General features: G+C 33.1%; 1 protein-coding gene across 1 annotated transcript in view; it reads right to left on the minus strand.

Moving 5' to 3' along the window:
* Positions 1 to 986: 986 nt before the first annotated feature.
* LOC107448184 (carbonic anhydrase 1-like) overlaps positions 987 to 16171 on the minus strand; it is a 22426-nt gene continuing 7241 nt past the window's right edge. Inside the window, exons 3-7 of the mRNA XM_016063299.4 lie at positions 14275 to 14442; positions 9380 to 9525; positions 4844 to 4900; positions 3194 to 3451; positions 987 to 1169 (exon numbers count right to left, since the gene is read on the minus strand). Of these exons, the coding sequence (XP_015918785.2) occupies positions 1050 to 1169; positions 3194 to 3451; positions 4844 to 4900; positions 9380 to 9525; positions 14275 to 14442 (749 nt within the window). The 3' untranslated portion in view covers positions 987 to 1049. The remainder of the gene's footprint in view (positions 1170 to 3193; positions 3452 to 4843; positions 4901 to 9379; positions 9526 to 14274; positions 14443 to 16171) is intronic.

The raw sequence follows: 16171 nt of genomic DNA on the forward strand, positions 1-16171 counted from the left end.
AAATAGGTACAATAAGTATCGGAGAAGAGGTTATTTCTTTAAAAATTGTGTTTCAAATACGAGTAAATGATGTTTGCATCTTTCTTTCAAGGAGTGAGTAAAAGCTAAAGCGCAACGGCTTTATCGTATCGAAGATTGGGGAGTGCAGTCTCATCCTTGCCTACACCTTCATGGGTGAGAAAACTTCAAAACTGATTTTTAAAAAAAATAATTTAAAGTTAACTATACGAAATTTTAAGCAGTCTTGAGAATAGTTTGCCCCCACTCTTTAATTTTTCCAGGCTATGGAAACCCTGTATTTGGTGAGGTATCCTAATAGTAACTTTGGGTTTGAAGAGTCATTACACTCTAGGTATCTACACAGAAGAGTCATTACACTCTAGGTATCTACACCGAAGAGCCATTACATTATGACCACCCTTTTAATAACTTGTAGTACCACCTTTAGCCTTCAAAACTGCTAACTCCCGCCGTGGCATTGATTCCACAAGGTGCTGATAGGTAGTACCAAGCGCTCACCAACTAGTCCTACACTTCCCTCACATTGCGAGGGGGTAGCGTGGTAGCACGAATTTGGTTTTCCAAGTAGGATCACAAATGATCTATTGGATTAAGGTCAGGTGAATTTGGGGGCCAAGACATGACTTGAAAGTCACTGGAATGTTACTCGAACCAATCCATGATGATTCGACCCTTATGACATGATGCATTATCCCGTTGGTAAACACCATCCCCCGCTGGAAAAAACTGTTGCATTGAATAGGTGAACCTATTCTGCAACTATGTTCAAGTAGCTTACAGACGTCAGGGATTGTTCTATGAGGATTATGGGTCCTAATGTGTCCCATGAAAGCATTGCTCCTGGGCGAGAAGCCATGAAAACCTGGGCGAGCCCATTGTTATAGATGGAGGGTGGTCATAATGTAATGGCTCTTCGGTCGATATAATTGCGCATTTTTGAGAAGAAATTTTTTTTTTAACTAGTATAGGGCAAAATATATCCTCTTTTTATTCAAATTGTTACAGGAGAAATTCATATACGCAGTTTATTATTTGTAAACTTTTCTACCGTTTAATGGCTGCACTGGTCTGTAAATGTTTAACATATGACATTTATCAGCATCTGGTGTACCTTCCTTCACCGAATACAAGCGATATAGCCCATTCAACTGAAAATTAAAAAAAATAATGAATTCATATTGGTAGAAGATATGCAACATATTTATTAGTGTGTCATAACAGTTTGACCATCGAAATAATTCAAATATTTTTCTCTACTCAGAAGCTTTCATATCTTTTAAAAATTTTCATATAATATGTTTGCACGTATGATTTGAATATTAATTACTTCAAAAATAAATTGAAACTTTAAAAAATGATTTTTTAAATAAAGTTTCTACAAATAGAGCATTATCAAATAATTGAGATGGCAAAAAATATAAGGCTTACTTCCCTTCTGAATTGGATTTGAAATTTAACAGTGCTTTATTCTTTTATCCTAATTAGTAAAATTATTTAACAATTTTCTTAGTTTCCCTGTGGTTTCGAATAAGAAATAAACCCATCTAATTGCTAAGCAGTTCTTGTAGTTTGAAACCCCAAATGCTTATAATATTAAAAATAAAAGTCTTGAGTTCACTTAGGAGTTTTATTATATTATTTATTATATTATTTATTAGGAGTTTTATTATTATTAACTATATAAATAAAAAAAGAGCAAAAATTTTAAAATTTACTGCGCAAAATAAGTCAATAGCAAATGCAACATTTTATTAAGAGCAACAATGTCATTAACTCTTTGCTTTCTGTAATACTTTATACTTAGAAAAAGTATATAGATTTCTTTGTACTTTGAATCTAAATTGAAAGAATAACAATGGATTAAAACAGTATAAAATATATTTTTGAAAATAAGGATAAATATTATTTTAATAACATGTCTGGCAACTACTAAGCTTTTTAAAAATATTTAATAGAGTTTTAGACTATCAAAAACGCAAGCTTTCAGAATTTCGGATTAATTTGCTAACATTTTAAAAGACACATTTGCTTCTCAAAAAACCTCATCAAGAAAAAACTAGATTAAGGTCGCCTTTTATTTGCACCTTTGAATGACTTGCAGTTGAATGAAAAATAACTTTAAATCAACTTTTCTAAACAAAGAATCATATGTTAAAGCGTATTATAGAAAAAATTTCCCACAAAACGCAAAAAGTTTTAATTCTCGTATTAGTACAATAATAAAAGTTTTTTTACATGTGTTTCGCATAAGCCACATTATTTTAAATTTTTTTGCTGTAATTTTTAATGTTTCATATCTGCTCTATTACTTTTAAGTGTTTCACATCAGCTCTACTATTTTGATATTTTCACATCAGCTCCAATATTTTGATATTTTCTCAGTATCCCTATTATTTTAAATGTTTCAAAATATAGTTCCAATATTTTGAGAGTTTTACACTAGCCTGAATAGTTTGAGTATCTGTTCCAATTGCTTCCTTCTAAATCTGACATTCTATTTATATTAACTTTAATTAAACGGCAAATACAGGGTTTCCATGATTCTTATTTTTTTTAATGATATTTATTTTTTTCTAAAAAGAAATACGAGGTGGTTTCCACAAATGATAAAAATTGGTCTTCCTTACGATTAAGACCTTAGGAGCATAATTTATACAAAATATATTTTTTCATTATTTTGTATTTATTTAGGTCAAAATAAGAGAAAAACATTAAAGTTACCATTTCAATAACTTATGGTTATGAAATAAATCATACGACATCGTTGTCTTTTTCGGCATTGAGGTTAAAAAATTTTAAATAGAATAATTTTTCAACAAACACTAATTTTTGAAATTTGAACTTAGTTGCAGTTATTTAGATCTAAAAGAAAAAGTTATTCATCATTGAAATTTCTTTAATTTGCGAAACCAATTGTTGATAAATTTTTTAGTGTGAAGGAATAATTTTTTATGGATTTTATATTTAAGTACAGATCTAATTTTGGAAGTTTAACATATATTTTTAATAAGTATTTGATCATTTCTAATAATTTAAAAATATCAAATTTCCAATATCCTTGTGACATTTCATCCACAATTCTTACAATCAACATCGTACAAATTTTACCAATAAAACATTTTACGAAGATTCGAAGAAATCTTGGTATTGAGCATGAAATTAAAATACATACTTGGTTTCTGCGTACTCCCTTGTGTCTTCTGCATATCAGCCGAGTAATTCCTTCATCACATGGTGGAAAATTCAAGGAACCCTCATACCTGTAGAATGGACACCCATTGTCAATCAGATCTTCCAGATAAATCTTGCCCTGTCTATGCGAATTACTTCTATTCAGATGAATTTCTCCTTCGAAACTTTGTCCTGCATATTGAAATGAGTCCATCTGGGACAAAATGTTGTATATCGCTGAGTTTATTTGACTGCTTTCCTAGGAATTGAGAAAGCATGATTAAGTTTCTTTTTTTAAAGTATATTTTGACTCTTTCATAAATATATAGATTTATCTCAAAAGTCTTTTTAGAGTTCATTTTTTACATGGTAGTACCAATTGGTTATGCAGCAATTGATTTGATATAAAGGTCCATGTCATACTGAATTATGCAAAGCATATTTCCTAACATTTAAAAACCAAGTTATTTTCTTATTTAATCCTTCTTCTATAAATAAAAATCATCAATATAATCTGTAACTTTTTCATACTACAACTTTGAATTGAGAACAGAATAAAATCTATTTTTAGATATTCCCTCTACATCTGCCTAACCAACGCCTCCTGTAACTGAAAGCCTCCACACGGTTTTTTATAGATAATCTGATCAGACCACTATAAAGGATATCCACTTTTCGAACGAGTCATTTAATACAAAATCTAGTTAAAATAAGAAAGTGGTAGCAAATATATGACTAAAAATTTGTTTTATTTATGAATATTATTGGTTTGCCTTTTTCATTTGTCAACCACTGCAAATTCAATTATCAAATATATATGATCAATTTCTCTTAATTACTTTTATAAAAGGTTTTGGGTTCATGCGCACAACTGGTTCACTTTTTAAGCAGTCTGCGCGTACTACTTATAAAAGACCGTGTGGAGGCTTTTTGATGTAGGAGGTTATGGCCTAACACATTAGCATAGTATTCAAAAACCGTTATATGGATGCTAATGTTTTGGATTCATGAATATTTTTTTATTATTTCTCACGTTTTCTCTTTCGCCAACATATTTGAATGTATAAGGCTAAGAAAAATAGCCTTGGCATTAAAATTAATCAATTAATAGCATGGATTCCTTAATTTTTCTCAACGAAAACAATACTAGCGCACACAAGACGCTCTATTTTTGATTTCTTGGTAGACGGATGCGTCTTGTGGAGCTCAGCCCTGCAACCACACTCTCCAAGCCATTTTCTAAACTTATTAATTTATATGTATACAAAAATTAATTTTTTTTATCTCTGGAGCTCCATATGATTCCATATTTCTAAAATAAAATATTTCATTATAATTTGATTCTTAATTAGCAAACTTATGATTTCTGATAACTAGTTGCTTACTTACTTTACTCCGGAATAAAATATTTTCAAGATAGTAATACGCCAACACCAAATTCAACGATTGATGGGATTGAACCCAGGACAGTGCCCTACCAACGCAGGCTATCCCGGCCTTGAATGGTTAACTATAGTTTTTTGTAATTACATGAAGTATAAAGATATAATTTTGTAACTACTTCGTACAAAAGAACCGGGTTAAGAGCAAGTTTTGAGCGTGGTACTAACAATCGTTATAAAGACAGATAATAAAAAAACAATTTTTATACCTTCAGAAATCCTGCAACTGTAACATATTTTTCCTCGTTTTGATGAATAAAGCGAGTCTGTTAAAAAAAGGAAAAAAAAAGGTTAGAAAATGATTAGCATATGTAAATATAGTAAGAAAAATTAATAGTAATAAAGTAATTCCTCCGTATGTGTAAATTACGCTCTTGGCGTTGGAGCATCTCCCTTGGCGCACTGTAATTACGACACTTTGGCAAGCACAACCTTTTCTAAACGCTAAAACTAAACTCAGCGCCGCGACAGCCCATGAGAGCTAAGGCCTACTGTGCCCATCTCAGTTTTCTTGACCTTGGGCTCTGGGGTGCAGGAGCAGATGTTCCGATCAGCCGAATGCGGAACCCCCAGTGTTTAGTTCCCAAGCATGCTTGGTACTCATTCATCGACCCACTAAAGGGATAAAAAGTTGAGTCCGCCTTGCCCGGCCCGAGGATCGAACCAGGGACCTGTGGCACGACAGCGCGAAGGGCTACCGCTCAGCCACCGGGCGTCTTTCTAAACGCTAATAAACTCATTTTAATAAAAATAAAAATAAAAATTTTGTTCTTCATTTACGCTACCACCGCACATTTTGGTCCTTAGTGACCCGAAGGTGATCCAGATCCTGTGGAATGCGGAATAATTAACGTGTTATGATTGAATTTAATAAATTCATTCCGCTAAATATGGCAAATATCATAGGGCTAAACCGCAAGCGTGGCAGCATCAAAACCCAGCTGACGAAATTAAATAATGTCCTTACAGAAAGTCAAGACAAGATGGACATTTCTGAGCTTCAGGCTCAATTGGATATTGTGCTTAGTATCCAACAGAAGTTTGAAACACTAAAAGATAGCTACTACGAAATCGCAAAGGAAGACTTCCAGAAAGTCGAAGCCTCTGTCTTCGAAGTGGATGACGACATGCAAAAATTAGAGGGTAAGCCTCAAAACCTCTATTTATATATTAAAAACTATAAACATTGACTCTGGGCAAAATCAAAATGTTGATAATTCTATCATCAGTAATCAGCCTAAAAAGGCGTTAATTAAACTTCCTTTTTTCTGCGGAAAATTCAAGGAATGGAACATGTTCTAAACGCAACTCAATAGCCTAATTTGTGAAAATCTTGATTTTCTGACCATGAAAAACTGCATTATGTACGAGGATCTCTTAAAAAAGGAGCTAAAATCATAGAAACTGTTGACGATAACTTTTCTTCTCTATTTAAAGCGTTAGAACGCCATGAAAACAAAAGAATGATTGTTAACTGTCACATCAAAAACATTTTAAACATCCATCCCTTAAAGCATGAATCAGGCAAAGATCTCCGTAATATATTGGATAATATTTTGAAAAACCTCAGATCATTAAAAATTTTAGATTTCGAACGAGATAAATTATTCAACTCTTTATTATTAAATATAGTACTCTATAAATTAGGCACTCGCAAATCCCGCAAACAATTTGAACAGCAACACCCGCAAACAATTTGAACAAATGTTCAGGATGTTTAAGGTTAATCCTTCGCAAACCAAGCTTCAAAGAATTCTATGGAAGAACAGTTAAACCGCACCAACTACAGTTTATGAGTTGTGAACTGTAACATACGGAACAGCATCCGCTCCATACTTAGCAGCAAGGGTTCTGTAGCAACTTGCCCTGGAGGAGCAAAAGGACTTTCCTTTAGCGTCAAAGGCAGTACTTAAAGATTTTTTTATGGATTACCGCCTCTCTGGTGCTCCGGAACTTAGCGAGTTCGAAAAACTCAAATAAGAATTGACACAGCTACTCCAACGAGGAAGCATGACTTTGCACAAATGGTGCTCCAATACGGCTTCATCATTTGAACTTAAGAAATTCTCACTTGAAAGAAATTCTGATGAGATAATGAACAGTTTAACAGATTCCTTTACGTATACGGTTGCCTCCAGTACAGATTGCAACTGCACCAAATGAGGTGAGCTTTTACAAATAGCTCGAATCTATGACCCACTAGGACTTCTATAACCTGTCATTGCCAAAGCTAAAATATTTATGCAGCAATTGGGGTTGCTTCAACTGGACTGGAGCGGAACACGAAACTCTACCACCAGGTGTGTCCAAACAATGGGAAAATTTCATTAAAACTCTACCAGATGTAGAATCCATTCATGTTCCCAGATGTATCTTAAGTTCGTGCAAGGTTCGTAGTGTTGCACAGATTTGCAGACGAATCTTCAAAGACATATGGAACCGTGATATACTTACAAAATGTATCTAACTCCAATGAAGTAACTACCCAATTTCTTTGTAGTAAATCACGGGTGTGCACCAACCAAATCCATAACAATCACTAGGCTCGAGCTTTGCTCCTGTCTGCTTCTCTCAAAACTTGCACAGAAGGTCATAGCTGCTATAAGTCTCGAAATAGACTCAGTTTTATTATATTCAGATTCAACAATAGCCCTAGCATGGATAAACTCTCCTTCTTCTTAGCTCAAAATATTTGTAAGCAACCGAGTGTCTCAAATTCAGCAACTATCCAAAGATTTCCACTGGAAACACATTCCATCAGAACTTAACCTCGCAAAATTGATTTCCTGAGGACTTAATGTTACGGCCCTTGCAGCCAGTGAATTGTGGTTTAAAGGACCAACTTTTTGAAATTAAACTTACCTGATCTTCAGAGTGGGAAAATTTCTAGTGGCTCAACCGACAAACTTTATAGTGATGAGTTGAAGCCAGTTTCCAAAATAACTTTGATTTTAAGTAATGACTCTAAATTTTTAGATGATTTTCTAGTTGTCACTAATGACTTTCACAAGTTAATCAGAATTCTAGCATTTACTTTTAGGATTGCCCAAATCTGCAAATTTCCTGAAAGGGTAAGAGGATTTCCCAAGCAGGAGGAATACATGAACGCGGAAAAGGTGGTCTTAAAAATTTTCCAGGTGAAGTATTTTTCTTCTGAGATCTCTGCTTTAGAAAACCGATGGCCAGTTCCATCTACTAGTAAGTTAAAATTTCTTAATCCTTTCATAGATCCATCCGTTGGACTAATTAGGGTAGGTGGTAGACTTGCGCATTCCAATTTAAATTTTAATAAGAAGCATCCACTTATTCTTCGGACGGGAAATAAATTAGTTAAGCTCATATTTCAGTACTATCATAAACAAGATTTCCATGTAGGCCCTCATGCCGATCTATATACTGTACGTTTAAAATATTGGCCCATTGGTGGTAGGAATGGAACATGCAAAGTTGTTCACGAGTGTGTAGAATGCTACAGGAACAAGCCAGTTGTCGCAAATCAAATTATGGGAGACCTTCTTGCAGAAAGAGTTACACCTAGTTCAGCATTTTCAAATGCAGGAATTGATTTATGTGGACCGCTTGAAATGAAATATAGGGGACAGAGAAAGGGTACTCTTCAGAAAATATCTGTTGCTTTATTTATATGTATGGCAACCAAAGCTGTACACATAGAGTTTGTCTCAGATTGAATGTTCGAAGCTCTAATCGCAACCATAAAAAGATTTTTTGCGCTTCGTGGCAAAAGCTCCATGATTTTTAGCGACAATGCGACTAATTTTACAGGAGATTCCGCCGAACTTAAACGCTTATACGAACTAATGTTAGGTAGCGAAGATATTTCGAATATGCTTTCCTCCGAGGATATCAGATGGAAATTTTTGCCTCCTAGGGCTCCCAACTTTCGGGGTCTTTAGAGGCGGGCGTTAAAACTTCCAAATATCATTTTACGAGAGTGGTAGGATCCGCAAGACTAACGCTTGAAGAGTCTTTACCAGTAATCATCAAAGAGAGGGAGGGCATACTCAATTCGCGAATTCTCAACCCCCTACCCACTGATACTGACGAATTTCAAGTTTTAACTCCGGGCTATTTCCTTATAGGAAAACCTATAAATTCGACACCAGAACCTAAAATCATCCGCAAAAGAGGTAATCTTCTTAACAGATGGCAAAAAGTTTCAAAAATTAGTGCAAACTATTTGGAGACATTGGCAAAGCAGTTATTTGAACCATTTGCAACAGCGCTTCAAAGTGGCTGCTCAAAAAACAAAATTTATGTTCTGGCATGCTAGTTCTTGAGATGGACATCCAACTTCCAACTAATCAGTGGTTTTTAGGTCGAATCACATTGTTTGTCATCGGTAGTAAATTGTTTGCCATTGGTAGTAAAATAACATTTGTAGGGATAAATTATAAGCAGAAATCTTTTCGGTTTAGTCTGCACCTAAGTTTTGAATACAAGAATAATCTGATTTTTTAACTATGTACCTAAATATGTTATGGGGTTCAAAACCTTGAAATTTATTAAAACAAGAATGAAGTGTCAACAAAACATACCACTCATGCCACTTTAAAAATAAAAACTTGGAAAAATCTAATATGTTGTTAGCATAGTGCATAAGAGGGGAGAAGGATTTTATCATTAAATACTCTATAATAATAGCATAGTCTATGAATGGGATATCGAATGACGAATCAGCTTAACGTCGCAGGTGTCGGGTAACTAAATGATTTTTTTATGCTTACTTCCATGGTATGTCTTCCACCATTTATCACGTCTTCTGATCCTTCGTGTGTTTTGTTACCCCAATTGAAGTGAAAGTGTTGAAATGTATAATTCTTACCATCAAGTTTGATTGATCTTTCAACTCCGTCTTGAGGTGTTACAAGAACTGAAAAACACAGTATTGTAAAAGAATTTAAATACAATTTAAAGTAACATTATTTTTAACCTGACTATTTGCGATTACTGTAGAATCAAGAATTACTGTAAGAGTTGCAATCTATTAAATTTTTTAAAACACATAATCTTTAGCCTCTTTTGTTGTCATAAAGGATTTTAATACCTGAGGTAGGACATTTGGTTGGTTATTTCTTCTAATTTGTTTGTTTATATTATAAGAAATTATCACAACGAGAACATATCCTTTAGCAATATATTCTATATTAGACTACATCCTATATCCTTCCTTAACTGATCAATGTCTCATTATATCGTCTTTTATGCATGCTTTTGACTTATTTATATAAAGATACTTATTGTTGATCAAATTATCAATGTGGTTTTTACCATGCTTAGTAAATTGTTAATCAAATATTACTAGCATGTAGCAGAGTTAGCCGTCGATTACAGTAATCGATTATAACTGTAATTGATTACAGATAATTACAGCTATGTAATCAATTACTTGTAATCACGATTACAAGTAATCAGAATTTTTGATTACATCAGAGTAGAGCGAAAATGTAATCGATTACATTTTTCAATTACAGTAATCAATTACTTGTAATCATGATTACAAAGTTTGATTACAGCTGTAATCATGATTACATAGTCGATTACAGTAATCAATTACTTGTGATCGTGATTGAAACTTTCAAAAAATTTCGATTACAGCTGTAATCATGATTACAATATTGATTACAGTAATCAATTACTTATAATCTTGATCACAGCTGTAATCAAAATTTGGATTACTACTGTAATCATGATTCCAAGTAATTGCAATTGCTAGTAATCACAATACGAAGGATTACGAGTAATTATGATTACAAGTAATCGAAATATATGATTACATGTAATCATGATTACATGTAATCGTGATTACATGTAATTTGATTTCATGTAATTGTGGTTACTTGTAATAAAACTATATGATTACATGTAATCATGATTACATGTAATTTGATTTCATGTAATTGTGGTTACTTGTAATAAAACTATATGATTACAAGTTATGACGATTATATACTATATGCAAATTCATTATGTAAGTATATATGAGTTTACATATTTTTATGTACATAGAATGTACGCATGCATGAACGTACAATTTGTGATTCCTTTATATAAAATGTATACTCAAACGTTGTTTGTACGTACAATCTATATAATTATATTGTAATATACTTGATGCAATACGTATATGCTGAATACATATAATTATTCATTTATGATACATGCACGCATGTATGTTAGTTTGTATGAAAATGCAATGCTTTGTATCTTTGTATACATAGACAATATATGTATGAACGTATATGAAAATAATGTTTATACGTTTGCATACTTTTATGTACTTAAGTACATACATTGTATAAATTTAAGATGGGAGAAGGATTTAATCATTAAATACTCTATAATAATAGCATAGTCTATGAATGGGATATCGATTGACGAATCAGCTTAACGTCGCAGGTGTCGGGAAACTAAATGATTTTTTTATGCTTACTTCCATGGTATGTCTTCCACCATTTATCACGTCTTCTGATCCTTCGTGTGCTTCGTGTTCTGATCCGCACGTATATACAATGTACGTATGATAAAATTGTACGTATTTACATACAATATGTAGGAATGTTGTTTAAAGGTACAATATATGCAAATAGTAGCGTAAATATATTGCATTCATGTATGCATATGCATTTATATGTACATCGATTTATGTATAGGCAAAGTATGTACTTATGTACAACGTGCGTATGTACTTATGTACAACTTACGTATGTACTTGTATAACTACATACTTTGTTAATACTTATGCGCATGTAATGTATGGATGTACACAAAAAATAGTTACATGCACAATGTACATACAACGGATACATGTATGTATACATGCATGAGTACATCTAAGTATATGTAATTACAATATACACATACATTGTGCATGCATTAAAAAAATTTATGTAAGTAAAGTTATTAAAGTTAGTTTTAAAATTTATTCTAATGCGTATAAAACTCAACCTCATATTTTTTAGAAAGCAAACGATAATCTTATTTTAAATTTCTAAATATTTATATCCGCACATAAAATTTACAGTTTTTCTTTTTTGTCATTTAAAAAATTTGTATGAACCATGCATTATGTTATAAAAAACTAAATCTGTATTGTCAAACATTTCATGAAAATACCTGAAAATAATTTTTTATTCAAAGAATTTTAGAATGATATGGAACAATTAAAGCTGAAAACTAAATTTATGCATTTTATTTATTACATTGTACACATATTTAGACATAAATGTAATGTACATATGTATGCATGTAATGTATGTACAATGTATGTATATACATTCATGCATATATAGTACATATGGATATGCATACATAGAACATACGTGCATTGAACACATATTTAGACATAAATGTAATGTACATATGTATACGTGTAATATATGTACAATGTATGTATATACATTCATGCATGGTACATGCATATATAGTACAAATGGATATGCATACATGGAACATACGTGTATTGTACATGTGTAGATACATTCATTAGACATATATACATTGCAGCATATGCATAGATTGGGATAGCATGCATGTACACATGTAAAATTTGTACGAAAGAATTATGGTCAATATATTTTTGCACATATGTACTGTATATGTACGCACATATGTACATTATATGAACATTATATGTTCATTTCATCATATGTACATTATATGAATATGAATCTGTACACTATGTGTATATACATCTGTACAATATATGCATCTCAAATGTGTGTATGTACATATAGTATGTATGCCGAATGTAAGTATGAATATATGTAAAATATAAATACGCCCAGTGTACGTACAATCGTACACAAATGTATTATGCATATTTGGATACATACATTGAACATGAACATATTGTGTATATGTACATCCATACATTGGAAATGCATATCATGTACTTGTATACATACATATATTGTGCATACTACATATACCTATATTGTACACATATACATATATTATACTGTTCATAAATAAATTGTACATGCATGCAAGGGACATACATTGTACAGACAATGTATGTATGTTTGCACAAACAACAAGTACTTGTATATACATGCGTACATGAACATAGATATACATTTTACATATACAAATATTTGCACAAAATGCATATATTCATTGTGCATAAATGTACATGTCTACATTGTTTGCACATACATACGTAATTATTAGCTATATACATACTTATATATATTTAATACTTACAATATAAGTGTATGTACATGCGTGTGAAACTAAAATGTCTGTACATATGCACTAGATAAAATCATATGAACATACATTTTAGTTACATTCATTTGTACGTATAAAAATACGTAAAAAAATGCAGTACATGTAAATACGTGCAAAATGTATCGTAAAATACATTATACTATCTACTGTAAAATATATTAATTTAAAAGAATACAATAGTCTTGTAATCGTGTATTTATATTACATTTAATCATGTATTTTGCTTACTTGTAATCATAATTACTCGTAATCGTTTCTGTTGTGATATCTTATAATCGCAATTACTTGGAATCATGATTACAGTTGTAATCCAAATTTTGATTACAGCTGTGATCAAGATTACAAGTAATTGATTACTGTAATCAATATTGTAATCATGATTACAGCTGTAATCAAAATTTTGTGAAAGTTGTAATCACGATTACAAGTAATTGATTACTGTAATCGACTATGTAATCATGATTACAGCTGTAATCAAAATTGTAATCACGATTACAAGTAATTGATTACTGTAATCAAAAATTTTAATCGATTACATTTTTGGCCAACTATGGCATGTAGGTATTTTATTTTATAACCGTTGATGACCCAATTTTATTTTTTAGGTAACGGCTTCTCAGCTCTGTAGCCTTGTAATTTTGAGCGCAATCCAGAAGACAAGAGAACCTCTGCATCAAGTATTAGACGAAATTTTCCTTCGTGGAAGACTTATTTGATTACCCGCATTTGCGTAACATGGAGAGGAAAATCACGAAAACCTACCAGTCTGTGGCGTTTTCCACTGACGGCAAGGGGAGTCTAACCCGTGATCCGCCTACCACTGAGGATATTTTTTGTCAGTACTGTGGTCGGTGAGAGTCGGGTGTGGAATGTAGCATACATGTAGCTCTACCGCCGCTCTAGCATGTATGTAGTAATATTTGATTAATAGTTTACCATGTACGCGAACATGTTTACGTTGCTGTTGTTTCTAATGACACTTGGGCAAGCAAAGATTGGCAGCCTTGCTTTCGTTTGATAAGAGAGCATTGCTATGGTGAAAGTGCGACACATCAACTTCCTGAGAGAAGGCAGCACCACTTCATTTTACTAACATGTATTTGGTTTATCCTAAGGGACTCGAGGACTGGAGCCCAGTCCTTATCTCTGAACCATCTAGCTACCATAGCCCGAATATGTATATATTTATTGTTGATCAAATTGCTTTCTTATCACATTTAGTAAAGAAATATTCAAAATCTACTAATTTTAAGAACGCGCCTTTAAAAGGAGCCCAAAAGTTTGGAAATATAGTAAATTATAATTCAAAATTGGCGATAATGAAATACATGGTAAACTTTTTTTTAAATGAGTAAATCTTTATCGAGTCAAAACAGAAAGCAAAACTTACTCGTAAAATCAGTGTTCATTATCGAGACGTTGGTAATAGGTTCATCGTAGCCATGAAGTTCAAGTCTCTGACGCTCTCCACTTCTCACAGTTTCTCTCGTTATTATGTTTATTGGAGATTGAGATGTTCCATTGCAATTAGGATACTTCTCACCCCAATGCAGCGGACCTAATGGAAGTAATTCAAATAAGTATGTAAAACTGCAGGTATAATCTGATGCATAAGACTGGATTTTGTTTCCATTTTTTGTTCGAATATGTTTAAATTTTGTTAATCCGGGACTTCTAAGATTACGTTACAAACTCTCCTGTGTACGCTTTTCCTTTTTTGCTGAAATTGGGGGTGATTTCCCGCCAAAGTGACGGGCTGAAGTTATGCCCTCTATCTCTCGTGCTTGTGATATTTCCATGCCGAAGCGTTGTTCAAAAGTAATGCACCAAAACGATTAAAACAATCTACACTCTGTAACAAAAAAATCGACGTACCAAGAAGCACTCAACCGATTGCTTTGAAATTTCGTATCCATGAATGTTTTGAACAGATATGACTGCAATGATGCCGACTGGGGACGTATAGTCTTTAGCGACGAATCCCGCTTCCAACTGTGTCCTGACGATCATCGAAGATGTGTTTGGAGACGCACAGGGCAGAGAGAGGATCCTGCCTTCACTATTGCACGCCACACCGGCCCTCAACAAGGCATTATGGTCTGGGGTGCCATTTCCTTTGACAGCCGGACCCCTTTGGTCGTCATTAGAGGTACACTTACTGCACAGCGGTACGTCGACGACATCCTAAGACCTGTTTTGCTACCGTTCCTTTTGCAGCGCCCTGGGCTGGTTTTTCAGCAGGACAATGCCAGACCACATACGGCACGTGTTGCTATGAACTGTCTGCAAGCTTGTCAAACTCTTCCTTGGCCTGCCAGATCACCAGATCTCTCTCCCATCGAGCATGTCTGGGATATGATGGGAAGGCGATTGCATCTGGCACGGAATGTTGATGACCTCTTTCGACAATTGGATCGAATTAGGCAGGAAATGCTGTAAGAGATCATCCGGGGGCTTTATCGGTCTATGCCACGCCGTGTAGCAGCTTGTATCCAGGCTAGAGGCGGGTCAACACCTTATTGAACTGTTATTGTAACTCTACAATAAATTATTCAATTTTTCTGAAATTTTAATCATTTACTATTCTGTTCATTGTCTTCCTATCCACCAATTTTCGTTTCAATCAGGAAACTCTTTCTTGGTGCGTCGATTTTTTTTGTTATAGAGTGTATTTATAATACGCGGAATCATGTTTATTGCTCAATCTGTAATCCAGATGATAGTGCCAGACTATCTGTCATGTGTTAGATAGTTTATTTAAAGCTAGAAGTCAGTTCTCAAACATGTAAAATAAAAATTTACCCATAAATTAAAAATGAGTTTATATACTTTACATACGTAGTTTTATATAAACTTTGTAAGATTTAAGTTTACGTCAATTTGATGAATTCAGTTAGTCAGTTGTAACACAGATATTGAATTCGCAAATACTTTTGGTTTTTTGTATTTATTTAAAACATTTTGTTCCCTTCTTCTTTTTCTATTATTTTAATTTTTTTAAAGTGCATACCCTGTCCTTTATACTTGCAACTATTTATGGACCTGATGTTGCTATTTCAATAAGTGAGACTTGTTTATTAGGTATTTTTTATGTTTAATCAAAGAAGAATTTTCACAACTATATGGAGCGAATATTTCTAGAGTTGAAAGTATTGTCACGTATAAAAATTACTACTCTTGACGCGTAATTAGGTACTCTTTTTATTACCACGTTTATATCAACTTGCCTTCGTGTATGTCTGTTCGGATAGAATTTTGTAATCGATTTTACATATATTATACTGTTC

This window comes from Parasteatoda tepidariorum, chromosome 9 (assembly GCF_043381705.1).
Source record: "Parasteatoda tepidariorum isolate YZ-2023 chromosome 9, CAS_Ptep_4.0, whole genome shotgun sequence".
Lineage (NCBI taxonomy): Eukaryota > Metazoa > Arthropoda > Arachnida > Araneae > Theridiidae > Parasteatoda > Parasteatoda tepidariorum.